This window comes from Chrysemys picta, chromosome 6 (assembly GCF_011386835.1).
Source record: "Chrysemys picta bellii isolate R12L10 chromosome 6, ASM1138683v2, whole genome shotgun sequence".
Classification (NCBI taxonomy): domain Eukaryota; kingdom Metazoa; phylum Chordata; order Testudines; family Emydidae; genus Chrysemys; species Chrysemys picta.
In genome coordinates, this window is record NC_088796.1 from 56,939,567 (window position 1) to 56,964,917 (window position 25,351).

The 25,351-nt window shown below is 40.9% G+C and overlaps 1 protein-coding gene and 1 long non-coding RNA gene across 8 annotated transcripts in view; one reads left to right on the forward strand and one right to left on the reverse strand.

The window, feature by feature from the left end:
- The window catches only part of ADGRV1 (adhesion G protein-coupled receptor V1), a 443,810-nt gene that overhangs the window by 351,155 nt on the left and 67,304 nt on the right, over positions 1-25,351 (forward strand). For all 6 annotated transcript variants that reach the window (XR_508681.3, XR_010602226.1, XM_008167448.3 and 3 more), the window contains one exon: positions 16,497-16,654. Coding sequence is in view for 4 of the 6 variants with exons in the window: in XM_008167448.3 (XP_008165670.3) it covers positions 16,497-16,654 (158 nt within the window). In the remaining 2 variants the exon portion in view is untranslated. The remainder of the gene's footprint in view (positions 1-16,496; positions 16,655-25,351) is intronic.
- LOC101943445 (uncharacterized) overlaps positions 1-25,351 on the reverse strand; it is a 142,699-nt gene that overhangs the window by 71,296 nt on the left and 46,052 nt on the right. The gene's annotated exons all lie outside the window — the stretch shown is intronic.

Sequence of the window (25,351 nt, forward strand, 5' to 3'; positions counted from 1 at the left end):
AAAAGTAATTAAATAGTTTCAGTACCTAGATACTATACTAATTGGAATTATCTATCTAGTTTTACATGTTTCAGAGTAGCAGCCGTGTTAGTCTGTATCCGCAAAAAGAAGAACAGGAGTACTTGTGGCACCTTAGAGACTAACAAATTTATTAGAGCATAAGCTTTACTGGGCTAGCTTGATTATCACTTCAAAAGTTTTTTTTTTCTCTTAATTAATTGGCCTCTCAGAGTTGGTAAGACAACTCCCACCTGTTTATGCTCTCTGTATGTGTGTATATATATCTCCTCAATATATGTTCCATTCTATATGCATCCGAAGAAGTGGGCTGTAGTCCACGAAAGCTTATGCTCTAATAAATTTGTTAGTCTCTAAGGTGCCACAAGTACTCCTGTTCTAGTTTTACATGGATAGTTTCAGCATTTAGAAAGAGTAGTATAATGTGATGATGATAGAATTGTCACAATGTGCCACAGTAATTATGTAACTTCTTTATATTTTACAAGCATCACCTCATTGTATAACACATTATTCTTTGAGTCAAAAATCCACTAGGGTATAAAAGAATATATATTTTTTAATATGTAAGCCAAGGTGATTTAATTTTTTAGAACCAAGAGATTTAGGGTAAAATCTTGGTCGTACTGAAGTCAATGGGAACATTCTCACTGATTTCAGTAGGGCCAGGGTCTCACCCCATTTATTTAGCACCTGGTCCAAACCCTTTAACTTCAAGGGGGTTTAGAACAGACTCTTTCTTCATAAAATTGACCAGACACACTCACAGTTAAAACACACACATCTCTAACATTCATGTGGAAATCCCCAAATGATCCAAATGCAAATTTCCAACGTTGTGCAATGAACACAGTTTAAAGAACCTTTTAACAATAATACATAAAATTTAGCTGTTTTACGATACTTTTGTAGATTGACTTTTACTGGGGAGAACTTGAGCTCAGTCTGTAATTTAGCATGGCTCATGTTACTTGTCCAACCTGTGCTTATCATACAGTTCAACTGCAGCCTGTTAAGCTATTTTCAAAAAGACAGTGGCTGGGATTTTCAAAGGGGCTGAAGGGAGTTGGATGCCCAACCCCACTGAAAGTCAATGGCACTTTGGTGCCTAACTTACTTAGGCCCCCTTTGAAAACTCCCTTGGCCCTGATTCCAAACTTGTGTTAGTTTTACAGTGTGTAATGACTTTAGCAGAGTTAGGTCTACTTGCATCAGGTAAATGAGATGGCCCCCTGCCCTGGCTGCTGTGTGCTACTCCTGTAGTATTAAGCAGCCAGAAAATTGGTGAATCTAGTTCCCTGAGCATTAGTTCTCCCTGGTGTGGAGAAATCCTCAGGTATTGGAAAGACTCCATAGCAGCTCCTGTGCCACCCCAGGTCCTGGTGCAGACATCCCTTCACCCCATTGCCAGAATAGCTCCTTTAGGATGTGGGCTGTCAGGTGTAATTTAGAGTAACCTTGAGGCTGCTCTTATTTGTCCTGGGGACTGACTAGGCCTTCGCTGGTTTCAGAACCAAGGGAGTATAAAGGTGACTTTGAGCCACTTTCTCACCCTCCAACTCAGTCCTTTAGCAAGAGTAGTTTGGCTGGAATGAAAGATCTAGCCCAGAATGTCTATCACATCAAGACATTAAATGATTTTGAAAGCCTTTAATTATGGAAGGGCACATAATCTACCTTTACCAGAGACTTGGTATTGTTGCATTTACTTTGCAGTGCTAAGCATCATACACCAATGTATCCAGTACACATGAGTTTTGTGCTGCTCTGTTCTAAATCTCAGTGTGGGTACCAGGGTCAGTGTACATGATGGCTTGTTTGAAATGGAAAGTGCATGTGAGCATTAACACTCTGGTTCAAGAAAGCTTCTGTGGCATTGGGATTTTAATTATTTTTTTAAATCAAGGCATCCATGGCCTTGTGTGGCCCATGATGTTGTAAAATCCAGATGTTGATACTAATCTTATTTTAAAAAGTTTGTTTCTCTTGAGACAATACTTGATATTTAATAAATCAAATAAGTATGTCATAATAAATTAGTTTTATTTAAGGGATATCCCCTAAAATATACTGAAGGATAGAAAAATAATGCTTCATTTAATCAAAGCTATACTCGCATATTAACCTCATGTCATATTTCAGTGGCTGATGTTATCTATTTTAGACAGACATGCTCAAACACTGAGCACACAGCATAGGCACAGGCACTAATTATCACTGGTTTGGAAAGGATGACAGATCCAAACTTGCCAAGAGTTCAGCTTTGTGTTTAGATCTGCCTTTGTTTTCCTTATTTCAGCCACTCAAGTATGACTGTTGTAAGGTTAATGTGTGCTTGATAAAATAAAAGTATTTTTTCTCCTCAGTATATTTTAGTGGATATCTCTTATAAAAGTCAACTAGCTGATTATTGTATTTGTTACATTAAAATGTGTATTGGGGTGGTGAAAAGGAATGGTTGACAGATATTTATCTTTAAAAGGCTATCTGCTGTATCTCAGGACCTAATAATGTCTTCCCTGTGGTGGCTGCTCTTATTGATTTAAGCAGATATTTTCAAAACTTTCAGGTGATTTCAAAACTTTCAGGCCCCTTTAAGGGCCTATCTTGAGATTCAGGGGCCTGATAATTCAAAAATTGTTGTGTACCCAGCTTCTAAAAATTGCACTTCCTTAAGGTGCCTTAATTTGGACCTCCACAAATTGAGGCACCCAATATCACTAGTCACTTTTGAAAAACTTGGCCTATAGTATTTAGCTGGATGTAACTTTCCCCAAAAGTTACAAGACTGTACAAGACTGTAATATGATATCTTACATTTCAGTGGTCAAATACTGGCTCCATTGAAGTCTATGGGTTCTGTCACTGACTTCAGTGGAGCAGGATTTCTCCCTAGATTCTTTTTTAATCTTCCTTCATACTAGACAAGTATGTTGTGCTTCAGCTTAAGGTGAGAAGCCCTGTTTTTGAAAGTGACTGCTAAAACTGAGCACACAAAACTTGTGTACACACAGGTAAACAAGTCCTTAGCGAGAGGGAGGTCTTACTGTGTAAGCAGAGGTCAGTAGCCAGAAACTCCTAAAGTTTAATCCCACATCCAACACTGATTCCCTCTGCAGCCTTGAGCCTGTCCCCTCTGACTCATTTTCCTTTTTTATCTGTTAATTGGGGGTGGTGATACTTACACCATCAATACGTGTGAAGAGCTTTGAACATGAAACTGGGATGAATGTCATTAGTACCCAGAATGCACTTCAAGCTTGCAGATGTTTTCTGAGCTCTTGGAATAAATTGAACACTTTGGGTGTGTTCATGTGTGCACAGTCTCCTTTTCTATATATATGCTTTGACATTTAAAAATAAAATATATATTTAATCCCTGCAACCAATATAATTTTAATTGCAATCTCATCTTCACATGGTCTGCACAACTTTAGATAAAGACTTCCTAACCCGTATCACTTGTGCAAGACACATTAGCATTGAAACTAAAGCTTTTGGTAAAAGCTGTTCAGGACTGAAAGCTAACGTAAACATTTCCACCCCAGCCTGCAGCTGTAAGTGTGTTTTTCCCCCTTCTGTGTCTGGGATCTTACTTTTCCAAGAAACTTTATTAAACAGTTTAGACTGTGTTTCTTGATCAAGGCTAGGGATAAATTTGCTTATGCTCAAGGGCATAGGCTGGCAACTTTCCAGTCTAATATGAAATAGGATGTAAATAAGTGTCATGAGTATTTTCTGTGCACATGTGAGTATCTTTCTATGCATGTGCACTGGGAATTATCCACAGATTACAAAGGTAGCAGTTAAGGGAAATATTCTGTGTGGTGAAGTCATTTTCCGTAGAGCTACAATTTATATCTTAGTTCAAAATGTCCCAATTAGTACATCAGTTCAGTTCTTACATTTCACATCTCTGACCCCGTAGAACAAAATGTATGTTCTCAGACATATCCATGATAGTGAGTGAGAATAGGGTGACCAGATGTCCCAATTTTATAGGGACAGTCCCGATATTTGGGACTTTTTCTTATATAGGCACCTATTACCCCCTACCCCCATCCCAATTTTTCACATTTGCTATCTGGTCACCCTAAGTGAGAATAAAAACTGATCTTCAGAGAAACGTGGGAAATTGAACTGGTTTGTTTATTTTCAGTTTCTGGGTTTGATTCCTGACTGGATACGAGATGTGCAGATTATTCTGGGGAGCATTCACGGGAAGAGCAAGCAATCTCTATACTACTGTCCTCCCTCAGCAGTTCCACTGAGAGAGAGTCACTGTACTGTAAGCAGAGCTGACCGCGCTGCCTATACTTAAAGTAGCTTAGCACTTCCAATATAAAACCCCTTTTTCAGTTATGTATGATTTTGCCAAACTTTAACTGTTTGTAAGTTCCCATGCTAAATTTCTGCTCCAGGCTGATTTTTGGGGGGATTAAGAGGTGGGAAGGAAAGCGAAGAGAAGTTTCAGCTAAAATATAAAATAGCTATTGGTGAAGCAGAGTCTTGAAATTTGGCAGGGGGATTTGCCCAGTGTCAGGGATATGCCTTTTGCAGTTATTATGGGAATCTGCTGCAAACTGGCCAAAATATCTCAATTCACGTGCTCAGTGGTGACATGTTTGGCAGCTAAATTCTCCAAATATTCTGTCTATACTGAGCATGCTCCATTCTGGAGCTGTAGGGGATGAGCAGTGTATATTGGCCCTATTCATCGCCAGGCACTGCTGTGGACCCAGATACAGGAACTGAAAGCAAAGAGACTGTCTCTCCTGTATATGCAGTGTTTGCTGGTGTCCAGGAAGCATAGAGAAGGAGGAAGAAATAGCTTGACTGGAATACAGAGGGGGACAAATGGGAGTGTTGCAGGAGCCAGAGGGTGGGGAGAATCAGATGAAAGGAAGCAGAGGGAGACGGGGACTAGGGCACAAGAACTAGTGCAGAGGTTAGATAGAAGCTATGGAGGGCAGGAGCCAAGAGACTGGATAGGAGAGGAGGGGTCAGGAGTCAGAGTGGTTGATAGGAGCAGAGGGGAACACAAACAGGCTGGAAGCACAGGGGAAGAAGAATTTAGAACTACCAGAGCACATTCCCCTCCAGAAATTGGAACTGAAAAGAAATCCTGACCTTTACATTCCTTTACTGTCCACAAAAAGCTGTGAAAGCCACTAGCACAATATGTGTCTCATCCCCCTAGTGGCTGGGCCACGTAAGAGATAATGGCCTACTATTGCTACCAGTTACTCCATTAGTTCAACTTGTAGAAGTTGATGTGTAGATATCAAGGTCTGAACTCTGCTGATGACCCAAGTTAGTGGTCAGTATGGTGTCTGGTTTTTAAGACACCCGGGATCAGACTTGCAGAAGCGCTGAAAGCTCATAATTGCAACTGAAGTTGGCTGGAGCTGTGTTTGAACACATAAAGTGCTGTAAAATGACTAAGTACTCTGAGAAATCCTGCCTGAGGGCACACAAAATTAGTGGACATTTCTGACAATTTTGGTCTCTGTGCCTCAGTTCCCCAACTGTAAAATGAGGATGACAACAACTCATCTCACAGAGATGTTGTGAAGATAAATTAATTACTTTAAAAAAGGGAAGAAGGAGGATCCGGGGAACTACAGGCCAGTCAGCCTCACCTCAGTCCCTGGAAAAATTATGGAGCAGGTCCTCAAGGAATCAATTATGAAACATTTAGAGGAAAGGAAAGTGATCAGGAACAGTCAGCATGGATTCACGAAGGGGAAGTCGTGCCTGACTAACCTAATTGCCTTCTATGATGAGATAACTGGCTCTGTGGATGAGGGGAAAGCAGTGGATGTGTTATTTCTTGACTTTAGCAAAGCTTTTGATACTGTCTCCCACAGTATTCTTGCCACCAAGTTAAAGAAGTATGGGCTAGATGAATGGACTGTAAGGTGGATAGAAAGCTGGCTAGATCGTCGGGCTCAACGGGTAGTGATCAATGGCTCCATGTCTAGTTGGCAGCCGGTTTCAAGTGGAGTGCCCCAAGGGTCGGTCCTGGGGCCGGTTTTGTTTAATATCTTTATTAATGATCTGGAGGATGGTGTGGACTGCACTCTCAGCAAGTTTGCAGATGACACTAAACTAGGAGGCGTGGTAGATACACTAGAGGGTAGGGATCGGATACAGAGGGACCTAGACAAATTAGAGGATTGGGCAGAAAAAAACCTGATGAGGTTCAACAAGGACAAGTGCAGAGTCCTGCACTTAGGACGGAAGAATCCCATGCACTGCTACAGACTAGGGACCGAATGGCTAGGTAGCAGTTCTGCTGAAAAGGACCTAGGGGTCACAGTGGACGAGAAGCTGGATATGAGTCAACAGTGTGCTCTTGTTGCCAAGAAGGCTAACGGCATTTTGGGCTGTATAAGTAGGGGCATTGCCAGCAGATCGAGGAACGTGATCGTTCCCCTTTATTCGACATTGGTGAGGCCTCATCTGGAATACTGTGTCCAGTTTTGGGCCCCACACTACAAGAAGGATGTGGAAAAATTGGAAAGAGTCCAGCGGAGGGCAACAAAAATGATTAGGGGTCTGGAGCATATGACTTATGAGGAGAGGCTGAGAGAACTAGGATTGTTTAGTCTCCAGAAGAGAAGAATGAGGGGGGATTTGATAGCAGCCTTCAACTACCTGAAGGGGGGTTCCAAAGAGGATGGAGCTCGGCTGTTCTCAGTGGTGGCAGATGACAGAACAAGGAGCAATGGTCTCAAGTTGCGGTGGGGGAAGTCCAGGTTGGATATCAGGAAAAACTATTTCACTAGGAGGGTGGTGAAACACTGGAATGCATTACCTAGGGAGGTGGTGGAGTCTCCTTCCTTGGAGGTTTTTAAGGCCCGGCTTGACAAAGCCCTGGCTGGGATGATTTAGCTGGGAATTGGTCCTGCTTTGAGCAGGGGGTTGGACTAGATGACCTCTTGAGGTCCCTTCCAACTCTGATATTCTATGATTCTATGATTCTATGTCTGTGAAACCCTTAGATACAATGGTGAGAGCACAACAAGGTGGAAATTAACAATTCTGTATTTGATGCAGATTTGCATGGTTTGTGGTACATAAAATCAGGAGCTACATATTGAATCAGAAGGATATAAAGAAATATGGAATAACTTCCCATTCACTGTATAAGACAAGAGTCCCGTGGAAAAAATAGTATCTGATCGTATTATTAAAGACTGCGTCACAATGAATACACACAAGCAAGCTTCTGGCATTTTCTAACTTTTCAGTGCTTGATTCTGCAACCTTAATGAGGTTCTTTTAATGTATATGTTGGGTGCCATATTGTACAAAAGCAGTGATAGCAGAGGCTGTCTAGGGAATGCCTTTGTCTTGCCCTTTTCTAGTCAGTTCTGCCCACTCTTGGAGCTGTACCAACTGGGTGCTGGATCCCCTCAGAATCCAACCCAGGCTGAAGCTAGAATTTGTCAGAGATACATCAAAGACACTGCTGGGTAATAATGATTATTAACACTTAGCATAGTTGTTCAAAGTGCTTTAAAGACATTGACTAATCCTCACAGTACCTGATTGTTACCCCTGTTTAAACAAGTAAGGAAGAGAGGTTGCATCAGTGTAAGCAAGAGGACCTGTTTTTCTTTTCCTGGATCCAGCGCTGTGCTCGTGCCTCAATTCAGCAATGTACTCGAGCGTATGCATAAATTTAAGCACATGTGCAGTCCCATTGATATCACTGTTAGAACCACTCATGCTTAAAGTTACTCACAGATTAAAGTACCTTGCTGAATCAAGGTATAATGCAGATGATGTAGGCCTCATATTCAGGAGTGGCACCAGGGTTTTGGCCGCACTAGGCGGCCGCGCTCCTCCTCTGAGCATTCGGCGGCGGGGGGTCCTTCCGCTCTGGGTCTTTGACGGAAATTCAGCAGCGGGTCCCGGAGCGGAAGGACCCCCACCGCCGAATTGCTGCCGAAGACCCGGAGCGGAAGGACCCCTTTCCGCCGAATTTCCGCTGAGGGCAGCAAAATGCCACCCCCCAAATCCTGTCACCCTAGACGACCGCCTAGGGTCGCCTAGTGGAAGTGCCCACCCTGTTCAGATTGGATTTGTGTTTCTAAAATATCTTGGGAGGGATACAGGCTTGGACACGAAAGCAATAAGTCACAGCGCCTGGGCTATAGGTAAATCCACAAATGTGTCCTGTGGCTGTAAGAAAGCTAATGAGTTTCCCTGTTTTTATTATTTTATTTTATTTTATCCTTATAATAAAATGAATTATGTTATCAATCAAGTGAAGACATGTCACGTCCTCTCACAGGCACAATGTATTATTATCAATTTCTTGACATATTAGAAAGAAAAAACATCTTAATCTGTGCCACGTGGATTCTCTCCTTAAAAAGAAATAGAAGAGTAAAGCACAGTGGAAGTCTCCGTGTAATTGGTGTGTCTGGTAATACAGAAAGAAAACTAGGGAGATGACTATATGTAAAACCAACCAATATAGTTGCTTTTTTTACCTTGTTCACTAGAAATGGGGAATTGATTTAAAATGCCAGTGTGGGTGTTGCCCTGTGCAAAATAAAAGCAAAGGCTGAATTACTTGGCTTATTTCATTCATTTGCATGCATCCCCAAAGAACAGATAGTTTTATGTTGGATTCGCATTCATTGCCATGAAGTCGTTTTTAAGATTAGAGGACTTGACAATGACAGGAACATCCTGTTGACAAAAATGAATTCTTAAGATAAAACATTGGCTCAACCAGAGCTGATGGTTTGTTTCGCAAGTGAAGAAAAAGTATTTCCTACTGTTTGGACACACATAATGGGCCTGAACTTGCACTTGCTGGGTTCATCTAGGTATGTCTCACCAAATCAATTTTCTGCTATTGCAGAGGTGTTGGTCATTGATGCACCTCAGTTCCTCCTATTCTCAACCTGTGGCACACAATAATTTAGTTTCCTGAGGGCTGTGATGCTTTAGTCCAGGGGGAGTCAATTATTTTTTGTTAAGAGCCAAATTTCTTGGTCAAGGTATGGTCAAGGTCCAGAGTCCAGAGAAAATAATGAAATGATAATAATTAAGTAAAAGATTTCGGGGTCTGTTCAAAAGCATCTGGCAGTCTGGATTTGGCCTGTGGTCTGCTTATGACTACCCTTAATTTAGTCTGATCCCGGTTATTGGGTGCAGTGCCGGTAACTGGGTGGGATTTAGTGGCTTGTGATAAACAGGAGGTCAAACTAGGTGATCTGGTGGTCCCTCTTGGCCTTAAACTTTATATCTCTTTACTGATGAAAATTTCCCATTTTATTTAAAACGTCATTATTCTCTTCTCAGATTTCATTGGGAGGTTAGCCTGAGTCAGGAATGCAGGATTGGGCCCAATATCTTAATAGGTGGCATTGACTTAGCTATCGGATGGCCCAATTCGTCTCTTTATTAGGGTTTTTGTTGTGAGTGGCGGGTGGGTTTTTTCCAGTATTTGTAACTTTTGGAAATTGAGAGTAATGCTCATGAAAATTAGGGGAAATAGGTTTGTTTGAAGCCTGGCATACTGCTGTGGATAGGCACTGTGATATCTCCACTCTGCACAACAGTGCTACTGTGCATAAGGGTGGGAACAAGATGGCACAGAATCAGCTAGCTTTGGTGACTGCCATAAACTGCAAAAATAAAGCCCATTAAAGCACCTGCAGGATTCCAAAACAGGCGGAAATGCTTTTGAAAACCAAGGACAAACAACCTTAAACAAACCAAAGGCTTTCACAAGGCTCAGGAAAGGAGCACCCTCACACTCGGGCAATATGTCCACTGAAGCTGTGAATGATCATTTTGCAGAGGAAGAAGTCACTGACCCTGTGGAGAAATGTGGGAAGGTTTATTAGTGAGAACAAGTAGTCTCAGAAAACTGTACTAGCAGAGCAGGTTGCAGTTAAAAGCTCGGAGCCCCAACAAATAAAGAAAACTGGAACATTTTCAGGAGAGGTTCTAATCCTCAGACCATCAGATAAACAACCTGGAACATCAGAGGCTGGCAGTAAACATCATCATCCAAAATGAGTTAAAATAGCAAAAATGCGATTTTAATTTACAATATGTTGCCTAGATACAGCTGGCACATAATTTGTTGCAAATCCTATTTGACAATTTTGACAGTTTTTTCAGCAAGTAATTATTTGTGAACAAATTTTCCCATTATTTGATTTGCCTTGGGCCTGTAAGGATTTGGTCTTATATTGGGCTTGTCTATGCTTGAAATGCCACAGTGGTACAATTGCAGTGCTTCACCATAGACAGTACCTGTGCCAATGGCAGAACCCCTCTCATCGTTGGTAGCTAGGTCAATGGAAGAATTTTTCAGTCGACCTGGTGCTGTCACCACCTGGAGTTAGATTGGCTTAACTCTGTCACTCAGCGGTGTAGATTTTTCACTTCCCTGAATAATGTTGACCTAACCTTTTAGTGTAGATTAGGCCATTATTAGTAATACCATACTAAGGTACAGAGAGGTTATTTCATCACCTCTCTAGAGGTGATGAAATAACAATAACAAGGGAACAGAGTCCTGTGGCACCTTATAGACTAACAGATATATTGGAGCATAAGCTTTCGTGGGTGAATACCCACTTAGTCAGACGCAATAACAAGGGAAAAGCTTCAGTGAGACAGTCACAAAAAAATGACGTCAGCCAGGGGTGTGGTTGCCTGCCGACCAACCCTTTGTCCCTAAAAGAGGATTCTGATTGTTTGATAACCCAGAAGACTTGCAGTTTTTCAGAAAATCTAACTTTTCACTTTTGGAAGCTCCGCTTAAGAGACTGTCCTGGGAAATCTAGTTGTGACAACAGAGAGGAGAAAACTCTGTCTCTTTCCAGATGTGCTGATTGAACTCCCTTTCCTTAGAAGGGATCACTGAGTGTCACTCCTATTATGTAATACCTCATTAAATTACTGAATGAAGGCCCTTTTGTTCTTATTTTTTTCTTTTAAAAACGAATTGTGTAATTGTACTAATGTTTAGCTTCATGTATAGATTGTTTCCCTCCTTTGGCTTATTTATTTCATTTAAATAAGTCTCTAGATTTTGGGGGTGGGAATATTGAGTCACACTGGGATTTCCAGAAAAGACATAAATATATATTAAGAATACAGAGGAGTTTAAGAAAACATAGGGATGCATAAGTCTGCTTGTCCCTGGAAGGGTTCTAACCTTGTTTTATATAAGTTGGAATAATGGGTGTGGCGATAAGAGTCCTGGTCCCAGTTGACCAGTAGGTGATGTTATTTTAATTTAAATATAATACAGACAGCTAATATAATGTCCTCTTTTTCAAAGGAAAAATAGTCATTTCTCTTGTTGACCTTTATCACACAGGCCACCATGGTGCTGTTAGTCCTGTTAAAACAGTCTTTTTAGACAAAGATGATATGGGCTTTCTGTAATAGATTTTACCATAGTAGACAAACATTTCTATATTTTATGCCATTTCTAGTCTTGGTTGCCCGATTATTTAAAGACCCTTCTTTATTGACTGCTTGGTGTTAGAAGAAAAGAGTCTCTAATAATTATCATAGTAGGGAAAGTTGAAATTTTTTTTTTAGCTATCCCCAAATGGAACTTAAATCATCATGTAATATTTGAGAAAGGTATTTCCAAAGTTATCCCTGATTTCTCATAGGTGTCACAGAAAAAATGGATCTTCTAAAGAGATACAGAGAAGGCGGGCGTTGACCTTTCATATTAGCTTAGGGAGGGCATTCCCTGAACTATGGGCAGCACAGATGTAGAGATGTTTGTGAAAAAATCAGGCAGATGGATGTTGAAGGCTGTCATCACGGATAGACTGGAGCAATAGGAGGGTGTCACGAAGAATTGTGAAAGTGAGAGGAAGCAATTTTAACTTGATGTGGTGGAGAAAGGAGAGCTGGTGAAGGGAGAGGTAATATCAGAGTGAGGAAAGTTGGTGTCAAGGAGAGCAGACAAGAGGAGGTTACAGTAATCAAACATAACTGATAAGAGCCTCACCGAGTCTTTTAGCAGTGTGGACCATCAGAACAGATCAGACTTTGGAATGTTATGGAGGAGGAAGCAGTATGATTTGATAGTGTTCTGGATGTGTGGGGCAAAGGAGAGGGCGGAGGGTCAAAGTTGACCTCCAGATTATGGGACTGAGTGACTGGGAGGATGGCGGTGGTGTCAAAAGTGGCAGAGAAGGGCAAGAGTGGGGAAGGCCTGAGAGGAAAGTTAAGGAGTTAACATGGCCAAAATGTAAATTTAAACTAATAACAAGACATCTAAGAGATATCAGACTTGCAGAAATGCAGGTTTGTTCAAGGAGACAGATTAGGAGCAAAAAGGCAGCTTTGTGAGTCTTCGAAGGTCTAAAATGGTGCTAGAATCTGTGTGATTAGATTGTTGCCTGAAAAAGCGAAATATGATTGATCTTTCCTACCACTCTCTTTGCTGGACAAAATACTGCCACAACGTTGCCCGAATCTACTAGAGATGATCATACTCTAAGATCAGTACTTTTTGGAAGTCATTCAGGACCCTAATTTAAAAACAAAGCCAAATGCAAAACCTAATTATTAATCTGAAGATCTGTGATGATTTAACTGTTGGGTGTTTCCTGCCAATATCCTTACTGGATCAGTACAGTGCACTCTGCTCTCATTTGATTATAGTTATAGTATCAGTAACTGACAGGAGGAGGTATAAGTACAAAACACCTTATTTACACAGATTGGCTCTGCGCTCACATGAATTAAAGTCTTCACTTACAAAATGTTGTGTGTGTGTGTGTGGGGGGGGGAAATGTTGATTAAAATGTGGTGATTAGAATGCTAATCAGGATATAGTTTATTCCAGAACGCATGAACAGAGTCTAAAGTTATTCTTTATACCACAGTTTATTTGGGGATTAGGAATATTTTGCATCCATTCCCATCAAACAGTAAAAAGATGGAGCATAACATAGTTCAAGGTGCCAAATGGAACATTAATAAATAAATGTGAGCATCTGGCATATACATATTTTCTGATTGCTGCCTGAAATCCTATGCCATACATACAAAGGGCTGGGTTTGCAATAAAATACACAGGAAACACTGTTTGCAGTATTGTTGCAGCCTTATTGGTCCTGGGATATGGGAGGGACAATGTGGGTGAAGTAATATCTTTTTATTGGACCAATTTCTGCTGGTGAGACAAGCTTCCAAGCTACACAGAGCTTTTCAGCTCTGTGTAGCTTGAAAGCTTGTCTCTTTCACCAACAGAAGTTGATCCAATAAAAGATATTATTTGATCCACCTTGTACATTTTATAGAAAATACTGGCTTTTTTCACCCCATTAATTGAGTATAGTCTTTAAAAAATAGTCAGAAGTGAGCTTTGAACTTTTAAGCCTCATTAAAAATGTTTCTGTATATTCCTTGCCCATGTAATTGATAGAGTAAATTTAGAACTAGCACATAGGGATATTAGCAAGAATTATCCACTTGCATGAACTGTCATTTCCTACATGGTTTCCACTAACAGAGCACAGAGGAATGTGCCCCTTTCTCAGCCTCTAGACTGCTATGAGTATGTGTGACATGTAATTGAAGAGAAAAGGGTAGAAGTTTCAGAGCATAAATATGACTTCACAGGAGACAATATACCTGTACCAAGAAATTTTTTCTTTTCAGTAAAATCTAAAAGCAATATATATATAATAGCAGTCTGCCTGTATTTTTAATGTGCATTTAAATTAAACAGGAAAACATTTTGGGAGGGAAAATTACTGGTAATTTGATTCATAAGGAAAATCACAGAGTGTAACACAGTTCACAGAGTTTAAGGCCAGAAAGGGCTATTAGATTATCTATCTGATCTCCTGTGTATCACAAGCCATTAAACTTCACCAAGATACTTCTATATTAAGCCTAAAGTCTTTAGTTAGACCACATTTCAGTCTTTAGGAAGCCACAGGCAGAGAACAGGAGGGAGACCAAGCTGTCACCAGAGCCTGATGCCCACGCAATGGCAGGGAATTGATTAGGTGAGAGATAGCCAGATGATCCCAGAGGCAAACCACATCTTGTGCTTCAGACCTGGTAGAAAATTCCTTCTTGACCTCAAACCTGGTGATCAGTTAGACACCGAGCAAATGAGCAAGCACACCAGTCCAAGAAGGAAGGGGATGAACAGACGGACTCACAGATGACAGATTCCAAGGTCAGAAGGGACCACCTATTATATAAAATTAGAAGGATTAAGCAGATCAGGTAATACAGTAACTCCTCGCTTAACGTTGTAGTTATGTTCCTGAAAAATGCTATTTTAAGTGAAATGATGTTAAGTGAATCCAATATCCCTATAAGAATTAATGTAAATAGGGAGAGTTAGGTTCCAGGGAAATGTTTTTTGCCAGACAAAAGACATTATATACATATACAGCATAAGTTTTAAATAATTTTAAACAAACAATTTAATACTGTACTCACCAGTGATGATTGTGAAGTTTGGTTGAGGCGGGGGCATAGTGGAATCGGGAGCTTGCCCACTCCTCAGATAGAATGCCAGGCGGGCGGAGTGGGACAAGCCACCACGCTCCGACCCTGCTCCCCGGCAGGAGCACTGGTGGCCGGAGTGGGGCAAGCCAAACCACCTAATAACGGAACATTGTGTGACTTTAAACAAGTATGTTCTCCAATAGATCAGCAACCTGGTAACAAAACAGTGTTAACCAGGACAACTTTAAGTGAGGAGTTACTGTGTGATAATTGTCTATAAAATAAACACCCTTATTCTAAAAGAAATGTTCAGGTGCAATATAAAGATAGCATTGGGCTGCTGCCATCCTATTTTGTGCAATGATCCTATCAGATGGTATGAGCAATGAGATGTGTAGCTGAGCCAGTAGTTGGCTGAGAGGAATTTAGCAGTTTTGTTGCTGCAGAAAGTGGTGGTGGTCATTCGGCACTGAGTGAGTATTGAACCAGGGTGGTGCCTCAGGTGATAGAGGGCGCTGCAGAATTTGTTGGGCTACATTTACAGAGAGTCTGGGTGGGTGAAATTTACACATTCTTCCAGCCCCTCCACCAATTACACCAATGTAGACTCCCTTTAGGGCTTGTCTGAATGAACAGTTAGTGCACGGCATGCTGGGGTGTAAACAGTGAATCTGCATCCACGTGAATTAAAATTTCCCTAGTGCACATTGACCTATCCTGTGCATTAACTGTTCATCTCAGCAAGCCCTTGTTTAGCAGAGCTGGCTTGACAAGCAGCAGGGTGGGTGTGAGTATGCTGCACCCTTTGAAAGGGTGTACCAGTTCCACACTCACTCTGAAGGCACAGTCACTCCCAGAGTTCTCCCTGGGGCAGTGCAACTTCAGAGTCATCCCCAGCGCAGGTCAGTGGGGATCAAGCACAATCTAGCCCTATGACCTATAAGGTGTTTATATGGTATTCTGTTAGTACTTTAAATCACAGTCCTGCATCCGTGGCTTAACTGTTTTTTCCATGATAACACATTTGAACGTCTTGTACAATTTAAAGAGTCATAACTCAAGTACATGGAAAGGGTGAAGAGTGGCAGAAAGAAAAAAAAATGGAAGTGAGAGAGCACATTTGATTTCGCATACAAATGACATGTAATTTCCAATAAGTCAAAGGAAAATGATTGTCTTGCATTGAAGCCTAGCTGTTTTATTCCAAAATCATGTTTCTCAAAATTTCATTTCTTGGGCCAAGTATGGAAAATGTCATAGTGTACTTTTAAACTCGTATAACTAAGAGAAGATCATGTTAAATATAGCATGCATGGTTGTTTAGGAAAAACTATAATTTGTTACAGTGCAGGGGTTCAATTCTTCCCAGTATCTAGTTAGGCTAAAAAAAAAAAAAGAATATGATATTACTAATGTGCCAATGTATTATTTTGGTTAAGGTGTGTTAAGCAGTTAAGAACCATTTGAAAATAGTGCTGTCAAGTGATATTACTTTAGGTAGATAATGAAAGCATTTGTGGTTTGTAAAACACATGATCAATCAAAAGTACAATAGAACCTCGGAGTTACGAATACTGGAATTAAGAACTGACCGGTCAACTACACACCTCATTTGTAATGAGAAGTACGCAATCAGGCAGCAACAGAGAAAAAAACAACAGCCAAACAAACAAACAAATACAATACAGTACTTGTTAAATGTAAACTACAAAAACAAATAAAGCGAAAGTTTAAAAAAAAAAGATTTGACAAGGTAAGGAAACTGTGCTTGTTTCATTTGAATTAATATGGTTAAAAACAGCATTTTTTTCCGCACAGTAACGTTTTGTTCAGAATTATGAACACTTCAGAGTTATGAACAACCTCCATTCCTGAGGTGTTCTTAACTCTGAGGTTCTACTGTATTTGTATTAGAAAGTTCATTTCTGTAACTGTCCAAGTTGTTTGTAATGTAATAAATGACGGATGCTTTTTTGTTTTTTGCTTTTTTCCAGATGCTTTATTCCAAATGTCTATGCTGCCCTCTTCACTGCTGCTCTCGTACCATTAATGTGCCTGGTGGTGGTATTTGTGGTATTCATCCATGCCTACCAGGTGACTCCCCAGTGGAAAGCATATGATGATATTTTCAGAGGAAGAACCAATGCTGCAGGTAGGACACATGGGAGGATTCCACAAAGGCAAATAAAAACATTGAAGGCAATTCTAACTTAAAGTGGAATTCAATCTAGTGCAGAGTACCTGCATAGAAATCCAGATTCAGTTAAGTCCTTATGCACATGCATAAGTTTAGGCACATTAGTAGTCCCTTTGAAGTCAGTGGACTGTATTTCCATGATTAAAGTTATGCACATGCTTTGTATCTTGCTGAATTGGAGACAAAGGCCATTGCACTACTTAAACTTTTAATATGGTCTTGAGCAAAATATAGGATATTGTGTGGGGTGTCTGCACTAAAGCGAACATCATACTTCAGGAATAAGGAGTGGATCATGTTTATTTATGGTTTAGAGTTACTCCTTTTGTTTTGAAATTTCAGAGTATTAGTCCCAAGTAAATGAATAAAAGTTCTGTACATGAGAAACATGCTAGTTTTAAAAAAAAAATCTGTCTCAGGCACAGCAGGGATGGGTGTTGATTGGTCTTTCCTGTTAGAATGATTATTAATAAAATAGTGTTCACTAAACCAAGTTCTAATGTGCTGTACAGCAATTTAAGCCAATACTTTAATAACAGGGCACTGTGTGAATGACTTGTAAAAAGAACTGTTTTCTTTTCATAGTGTCTGGATCAAATTTAGCTATAGTGTAAAGAGGTGCAATTCCATTGGCCAAGGCTGAATTTAGCTATTAGGTTTTATAAACTCTCAAATGGTTCTTGAATCAGTTTTTATATGTAAAGAGAGTTTCATCTATCTACAGAAAAAATAAGTTGAATAAAAGAGAAGAAGTGAATCACTACCAAATTCATTTCACAAGTCCAGGATATGACATTATACAAATATATAAAAGATACCTTTGTTAGATTCCAGTACCAAAAGTTGCAGTGATATAGTTTTAAAATCTTAACTGACTAAATAACTATTTACTAATTAGACAAATATTATATGTATTGTATATGTGCCGGCATGTCACGGCATCCAGCTTTTAGAAATATATCTTCTGCAGTGCAAAAATAAAATATCAAGTATATGGAGTCTGGTAATTTCCTCAAAGTTGATTTGTCCTTCACTGGTAAAGTACCAGATTAGCTAACAGGAATATGTGTTTGTATAAGATTCAAATGACAAAACATAACAGTTTGTTTCATATGTACTTAGCATTATATAAACACAACAAGGAGTCTGGTGGCACCTTAAAGACTAACAGATTTATTTGGGCATAAGCTTTTGTGAGTAAAAACGTCATTTCTTCGGATGCATAGAGTGAAAGTTACAGATGCAAGCATTATATACTGACACATGGAGAGCAGGGAGTTACTTCGCAAGTGGAGAACCAGTGTTGACAGGGCCAATTCAATCAGGGTGGATGTAGTCCACTCTCAATAATAGATGAGGAGGTGTCAATTCCAGGAGAAAGAACAGGAGTACTTGTGGCACCTTAGAGACTAACAAATTTATTAGAGCATAAGCTTTCGTGGATTACAGCCCACTTCTTCGAATGCATATAGAGTGAAACATATATTGAGGAGATATATATACACACATACAGAGAGCATGAACAGGTGGGAGTTGTCTTACCAACTCTGAGAGGCCAATTAAGTAAGAGAAAAAAACTTTTGAAGTGATAATCAAGCTAGCCCAGTACAGACAGTTAGATAAGAAGTGTGAGAATACTTACAAGGGGAGATAGATTCAATGTTTGTAATGGCTCAACCATTCCCAGTCCTTATTCAATCCTGAGTTGATTGTATCTAGTTTGCATATCAATTCCAGCTCAGCAGTCTCTCGTTGGAGTCTGTTTTTGAAGTTTTTCTGTTGTAAAATAGCCACCCGCAGGTCTGTCATAGAATGACCAGACAGGTTAAAGTGTTCTCCCACTGGTTTTTGAGTATTATGATTCCTGATGTCAGATTTGTGTCCATTAATTCTTTTGCGTAGAGACTGTCCGGTTTGGCCAATGTACATGGCAGAGGGGCATTGCTGGCACATGATGGCATATATCACATTGGTAGATGTGCAGGTGAACGAGCCCCTGATGGTATGGCTGATGGGTACCCGCATGGCCCCACAGTATGCCAACATTTTTATGGCTGACTTAGAACAACGCTTCCTTAGCTCTCGTCCCCTAACGCCCCTACTCTACTTGCGCTACATTGATGACATCTTCATCATCTGGACCCATGGAAAAGAAGCTCTTGAGGAATTCCACCATGATTTCAATAATTTCCATCCCACCATCAACCTCAGCCTAGATCAATCCACACAAGCGGTCCATTTCCTGGACACTACTGTGCTAATAAGCGACGGTCACATAAATACCACCCTATACCGGAAACCTACTGACCGCTACACTTACCTACATGCCTCCAGCTTCCATCCAGGACACACCACACGATCCATTGTCTACAGCCAAGCTCTAAGATATAACCGCATTTGCTCCAATCCCTCAGATAGAGACAAGCATCTACAATATCTCTATCAAGCATTCTTAAAACTACAATACCCACCTGCCATGTACATTGGCCAAACCGGACAGTCTCTCTGCAAAAGAATTAATGGACACAAATCTGACATCAGGAATCATAATACTCAAAAACCAGTGTTCTCCCACTAGATACAGACTAACACGGCTACCCCCTGATACTTAGCATTATATGGCTTGTTTGCACTTTGTTCTCTACTTACCCTCCAGAGATAGAAAAGGCAATGCCTGCAGCCTACCTAAAAGTCGCACAGCACACTGTGTGACAAAGAATGATTCCTTTGTTCAATAGGGTTACCATATCTAACAAATAAAAAAAGAGGACCCTCCACGGGCCCTAGCCCTGCCCATTTCCCCACCCCCACCCCGCCCCAACTCCACCCCTTCCCCGCCCTAACTCCGCCCCCTCCTCCCTCCTACTCCCAGCCACGCGGAAAGGGCTGCCCGAGCGCTACTGGCTTCACAGTTTGCCGGGCAGCCCCCAGACCCTGCGCCCCCGGCCGGCGCTTCCCCAGCGCAGCTGGAGCCCGGGAGGGGAAGCGCCCAGCCGGGGGCGCAGGGTCTGGAGGCTGCCCGGCAAACCGTGAAGTCGGTAGCGCTTGGGCTTCGGGCAGCCCCCTTGCCTCCGGACCCTGCGCCCCCAGCCGGGCACTTCCCCTCCCGGGCTCCGGCGGTGCAGGGTCCGGAGGTATGGGAGCTGCCCAAAGCCCGTAGCGCTCGGCTCTTAAACAGAGCCGAAGAGTCGGGGAGGAGCAGAGCCGCCGCGGCCGGAGACTCTGCTCCTCCCCTGACTCTTCGGCTCTGTTTAAGAGCCGAGCTGCCCCAGCGCTACCGGCTTCAGGCAGTCCCCATGCCTCCGGACCCTTAAACAGAGCCGAAGAGTCAGGGGAGGAGCAGAGCCGCCGCGGGAGGGGAAGTCCTAGCCGGCATTTTCCTGGACATGTTCGGCTTTTTGGCAATTCCCCCCAGACGGGGGTTTGAGTGCCAAAAAGCCGGACATGTCCGGGAAAAAGAAGACGTATGGTAACCCTATTGTTCAATGGTGATTAATACTGTAAGTTCAGTTACAAGGAATCCTTTTTCATATTTCAAAGATATTTTGATCCACCATCTTACTCTTTAATGGGTTGTGTATGAAGATGTTTGGTGAATCTCCTGTACATGAAAGCCCTGGATGCTTACGTCTTTTGTCTAATTAGAAAGCAAAGTACAACACATTCACAAGCAATGCATGCTTCCCTACTCTGACCAGCTAATGTATCTCAATGTAGGTCAAAACGGGAAGTTCACCCTCTAAATCCACTTCATCATTAATCTTTCAACTAGCATCCTTTTGCCAGTCTCAGTAATGATAGATTTTGTGATGTGGACACTAATTCTCTAGGAAGTGGGCAGAGATCCCCAGTTTTCACACAGGCCTCTCACTGAACTGTCAGGTGTAATGACATTTAGGTCCAGACCTGCAATAAAATCTGTGCAGACACAAAGATTAACCTTGCAGAGCGTATTGCGGGATTGGGGCCTTTGTCACTGTGTACTGAGCCTGGATTCAGCTCTGCTGCTTTGAGATGAAAGTCTGTTCATTAATCTTTTTCTATCTGTTCTTGTGAATTTTAATTTTTTATTTGTAATATTAGAATTACTAATCTGTTGCATTTTGAAATGAGGTGTAAAACATTTGATTCATTCATGTAAGATGGGAAAATCAGATCAATGCAAATATGTAAAATTCACTGGCCTACTTAACTACTAGATAACTTTCAATCCTGTTTGCATAGAACTAATGGATTCAATCCTATCCAATGTCTAGGTGTCATTAAGGAAAGACAATACGTAGGCAATAACATACATAAAGTCAACAAGGAGGATGCAGAAAATATTAACAGTAACCATGCCTGGGTGAATCAAAAGCATGAACTAGTAGATATGAACAAAGGCTTAGTTAACTTAGTATGGGTTGTCAGGGCTTTGTTGTAAGCCAGTACAAAAGCAGAGTGGAAAGGGCATTGTGAGGTGTCTGGAGAAAATGAAGTTGTGAAGAAAGCACAATGAAATGTCAATAAGAGCTTTTTTATCAGGAGAAGAGGGGTGAACATTCCAGTAGTCATATATCATCAAGGGAAATTGGACTTTAATTATCTTAGGACTTCTGCAAGCAGATCCATTCCCCAAGGAAAATATTACACGCAAGTTGCTTTCTGGTATGGTTGGCAGTATTTTTAGCTTTTACAAGGGTAATATCTAATTATTAGTATATTCAGAATGTAAGTTTCTCGAGATAGGGGGCCTGTCATCTCACTTGCCTGTGAAACGCACTGAACATATACAGCACCATATACATAATAAATAATAGTCTTTTTGACTGTCTTGTCAAATATTTCTTTACTGTCACATGAGAAGTGGCTAGGTCACTGAACCGTCTCATGGGAATATATACTGTGTTTTAAGGCTTACTATACTTTTATTTAAAGTATGGTTTCCCACTATATTTTATTTTACATTTGCATAATCAAAAATTGAATTAAGGAATTGATTATTTGGCCTATAAGGTGGATAGAAAGCTGGCTAGATCATCAGGCTCAATGGGTAGTGATCAATGGCTCCATGTCTAGGTGGCAGCTGGTATCAAGTGGAGTGCCCCAAGGGGTCGGTCCTGGGGCTGGTTTTGTTCAATATCTTCATTAATGATCTGGAGGATGCCGTGGATTGCACCCTCAGCAAGCTTGCAGATGACACTAAACTGGGAGGAGTGGTAGATATGCTGGAGGGTAGGGATCGGATACAGAGGGACCTAGACAAATTAGAGGATTGGGCCAAAAGAAATCTGATGAGGTCCAACAAGGACAAGTGCAGAGTCCTGCACTTAGGACGGAAGAATCCCATGCATTGCTACAGACCAGGGACCGAGTGGCTAGGCAGCAGTTCTGCAGTAAAGGACTTAGGGGTTACAGTGGACGAGAAGCTGGATATGAGTCAACAGTGTGCCATTGTTGCCAAGAAGGTTAACGGCATTTTGGGCTGTATAAGTAGGAGCATTGCCAGCAGATCGAGGGACGTGATCATTCCCCTCTATTCGGCATAGGTGAGGCCTCATCTGGAGTACTATGTTCAGTTTGGGGCTCCACACTACAAGGAAGATGTGGAAAAATTGGAAAGAGTCCAGCGGAGGGCAACGAAAATGATTAGGGGGCTGGGGCACATGACTTATGAGGAGAGGCTAAGGGAACTGGGCTTATTTAGTCTGCAGAAGAGAAGAATGAGGGGGGATTTGATAGCTGCTTTCAACTACCTGAAGGCGGTTCCAAAGAGGATGGATCTAGATTGTTCTCAGTGGTAGCAGATGACAGAACAAGGAGTAATGGTCTCAAATTGCAGTTGGGGAGGTTTAGGTTGGATATTAGGAAAAACTTTTTAACTAGGAGGGTGGTGAAGCACTGGAATGAGTTACTTAGGGAGGTGGTGGAATCTCCTTCCTTAAAGGTTTTTAAGGTCAGGCTTGACAAAGCCCTGGCTGGGATGATTTAGTTGGGGATTGGTCCTGCTTTGAGCAGGGGGTTGGACTAGATAACCTCCTGAGGTCCCTTCCAACTCTGATATTCTGTGATTCTATGAAGAGAACTGTCTGATGTCTCTAGGTAGTCCTCTCTATGAAGAGGGTATAAAGTGGTGCGAGTGACATCATGATCATGTTTAAAGGATCGAACTGTGCAAATATAGAAGAAAAGTATTTGCAAATATACTAGGATATAAAACCTGATGATTCAGTTTGCTGGTATTTGTGAACTCTTTCTTTTCATGTTGATTCCAGTGAGCAAAGAATGTTTGCAGAAAGCATACAAATTCTCATTTATATATGCATTTGCACACAAATATTCATACAAATATACACTCGCAGAAGTGTTTATGTGGTCATCATGAAAGCTGTTTGGGAATCATCCAGTTAGAAAGTTGTAAAAATAACATGCAATATAGACTAATTACCAATGTGAATAGTGAAAAACGAATATTCACAGAAATCGTTTCACAAACAATCCAGAGGCTAAATATTTTTCACACAATTTGCTGAATTATTTATTTGTTTTGAGAGCACTTCTTGTCTAACTTTTGCCTTATCTACTCTTTTTGGATCTTAGTGTAGTTTATGGGAAAAGCTCAGACAAATTCTACTTTATTCTTTAAACGACAGTGGGTTTATCTCCTAAAGTGCTGGATTCTATGATCTTTTCTTGAACAGAACTTTCATCAACTTCAATAGGAGTTTTGCTGAATGAAGTCAGAACGGCACAATTTGTCCCAAAATACCATTTACACCACTGGAAACTTTCAAAATAATCAGAGCTCTAGGTGGGTAACCTAAGCTTGAAATGTGAGTCCAAAAAAGTGTCTTTTCCCAGAGATTTGGAAGCATAACTTTTAAAGCAGCTTTAGCTTGTACAACTTTCTCTTTCACAGCAAATCAGCCCATGTCTCCCTGAAAGGGCAAAATTCTCCCCTTGGATATGAATGGAAGTATTGTACTTCACTATCGGTGTGGATAGATTATTATCAATGCCGAAAGGGGTTCCCACATGTTCTGGGTAGTGAGCACAGAATAGCAACATTGGATATTATCATATGGATCTCAGAGGAAAATTTCACCCTAAGCCAGCTTGAGGGATGACATATTTTCACATGAATGAATTCCTTAGGCAGTTAGAAATAGGAATAGTTCTTTAGGCTATTTCTCAACTGTGATAGGAAATAAACAGATTGTTTTCAAATTAAACATTCAGGCTTTTATCTTTCCATTTATTTTTCTTCAATGTCTATTTTTACTGTAGACTGTATAAACAAATTCTGCAATCTTTGGGCATGTTTGAGTTCTCCTACATCCTTGTGCCAGCATCACAGGTCACCAAAGCAAGGCAAGACATGGTTTCACACTCCTATTTCACTGATTTTGGGGGCATTTCTTTTTTCAAAGGCGCAAAGCAACATGTAGAGATCATTGCTCTCTTCCGACCCTATGCTTTTTCTAGGGGGCAAAGGAGGGCTGGAATTGATTGTCCTCCTCTACTTTCCAACTGAAGACATGAACACTAAGCTGCATCGCTGCATGATAGCATCTACATTGCCATATGTTGTATCACATTGCATTGGAGGTAGCTGGCACCAGGTCAAGGAGACAGAGGGGCACAGGAGAGTCAAATTTTTATTATTTTGGGAAAGAATGAATGTCTGACCTAGTCATGAAAAGGAGAATGCTATGAAGGAAAAGACTAGTTTACAAGAATGTATTTTTATCTAAGCAAATCAGAACTTTACGAAGATGTAAATTTGGTTTGCCTAGAAAGGAGATTTAAAGTTTGGACTGATTCAGATTATTTTCAAACCAGTTTGCCCAGCCCTACTGCAAACATGTTCTGTTGAGTATGAGAATTTTTATATATACAGAGCATCTCAGTAATCATCTCCGACAGGAACCAAATGGAAAGTGTACAGTGGTAAACACCCCTCAGGAGAATTAATATTGAGGTTTAGAGAGTGTGATCCTGCTGACATTGAAGTCATATGGCATGGGAACAGAACTGAGTCCATAATTAGGATATACTAGCTATAGGGAAACTGAAACTGGACATGATTACAAATTTAACATTCTCTTTCCACAAATATTCCGCAATACCTTTATTTCCTTGTTTTTCTGTGACAATTCCTGCCAACAAACTTGTTTTCAAGAATATTTGTGGAAAGTGAACACAAAGATGGTATGAGCACAGTTGAAGCTCATTCATTTGAATTTCTACTATCAGAAAATGTTTTTCAGTATTCACCCAGCTCTATATATTCACTTTAAACATACAGCTCTTCATGGCTTGCTAAGCAAGAGTCTTTGCAGTTTTTACTGAACTTAGGTCTCCAGTTAGACAATGAAATTCACAGTGCATGAATATCACCGTCCCTCCAGACCAGCTAGGAATAGAGTATCTGAAAATTTAATCCAGATTCTGCAGTGGGTCTTCAACTCTAGCCGAGAACAATTAAGAGAAATTAGAATCTCACTGCCAGTTCAACAACTTAAAGGGGGGAAAGCACAACAAGCAATATTTTTAATCATTCTTTTTATTGACTTTTCCATTTTTATAAAAACTGTAAACACTCCAGGCACAAGAAAAATAGGCAACATAATAGCAAAAATACAAACATTTAGGAGTGCTTGTGAGTGTGCA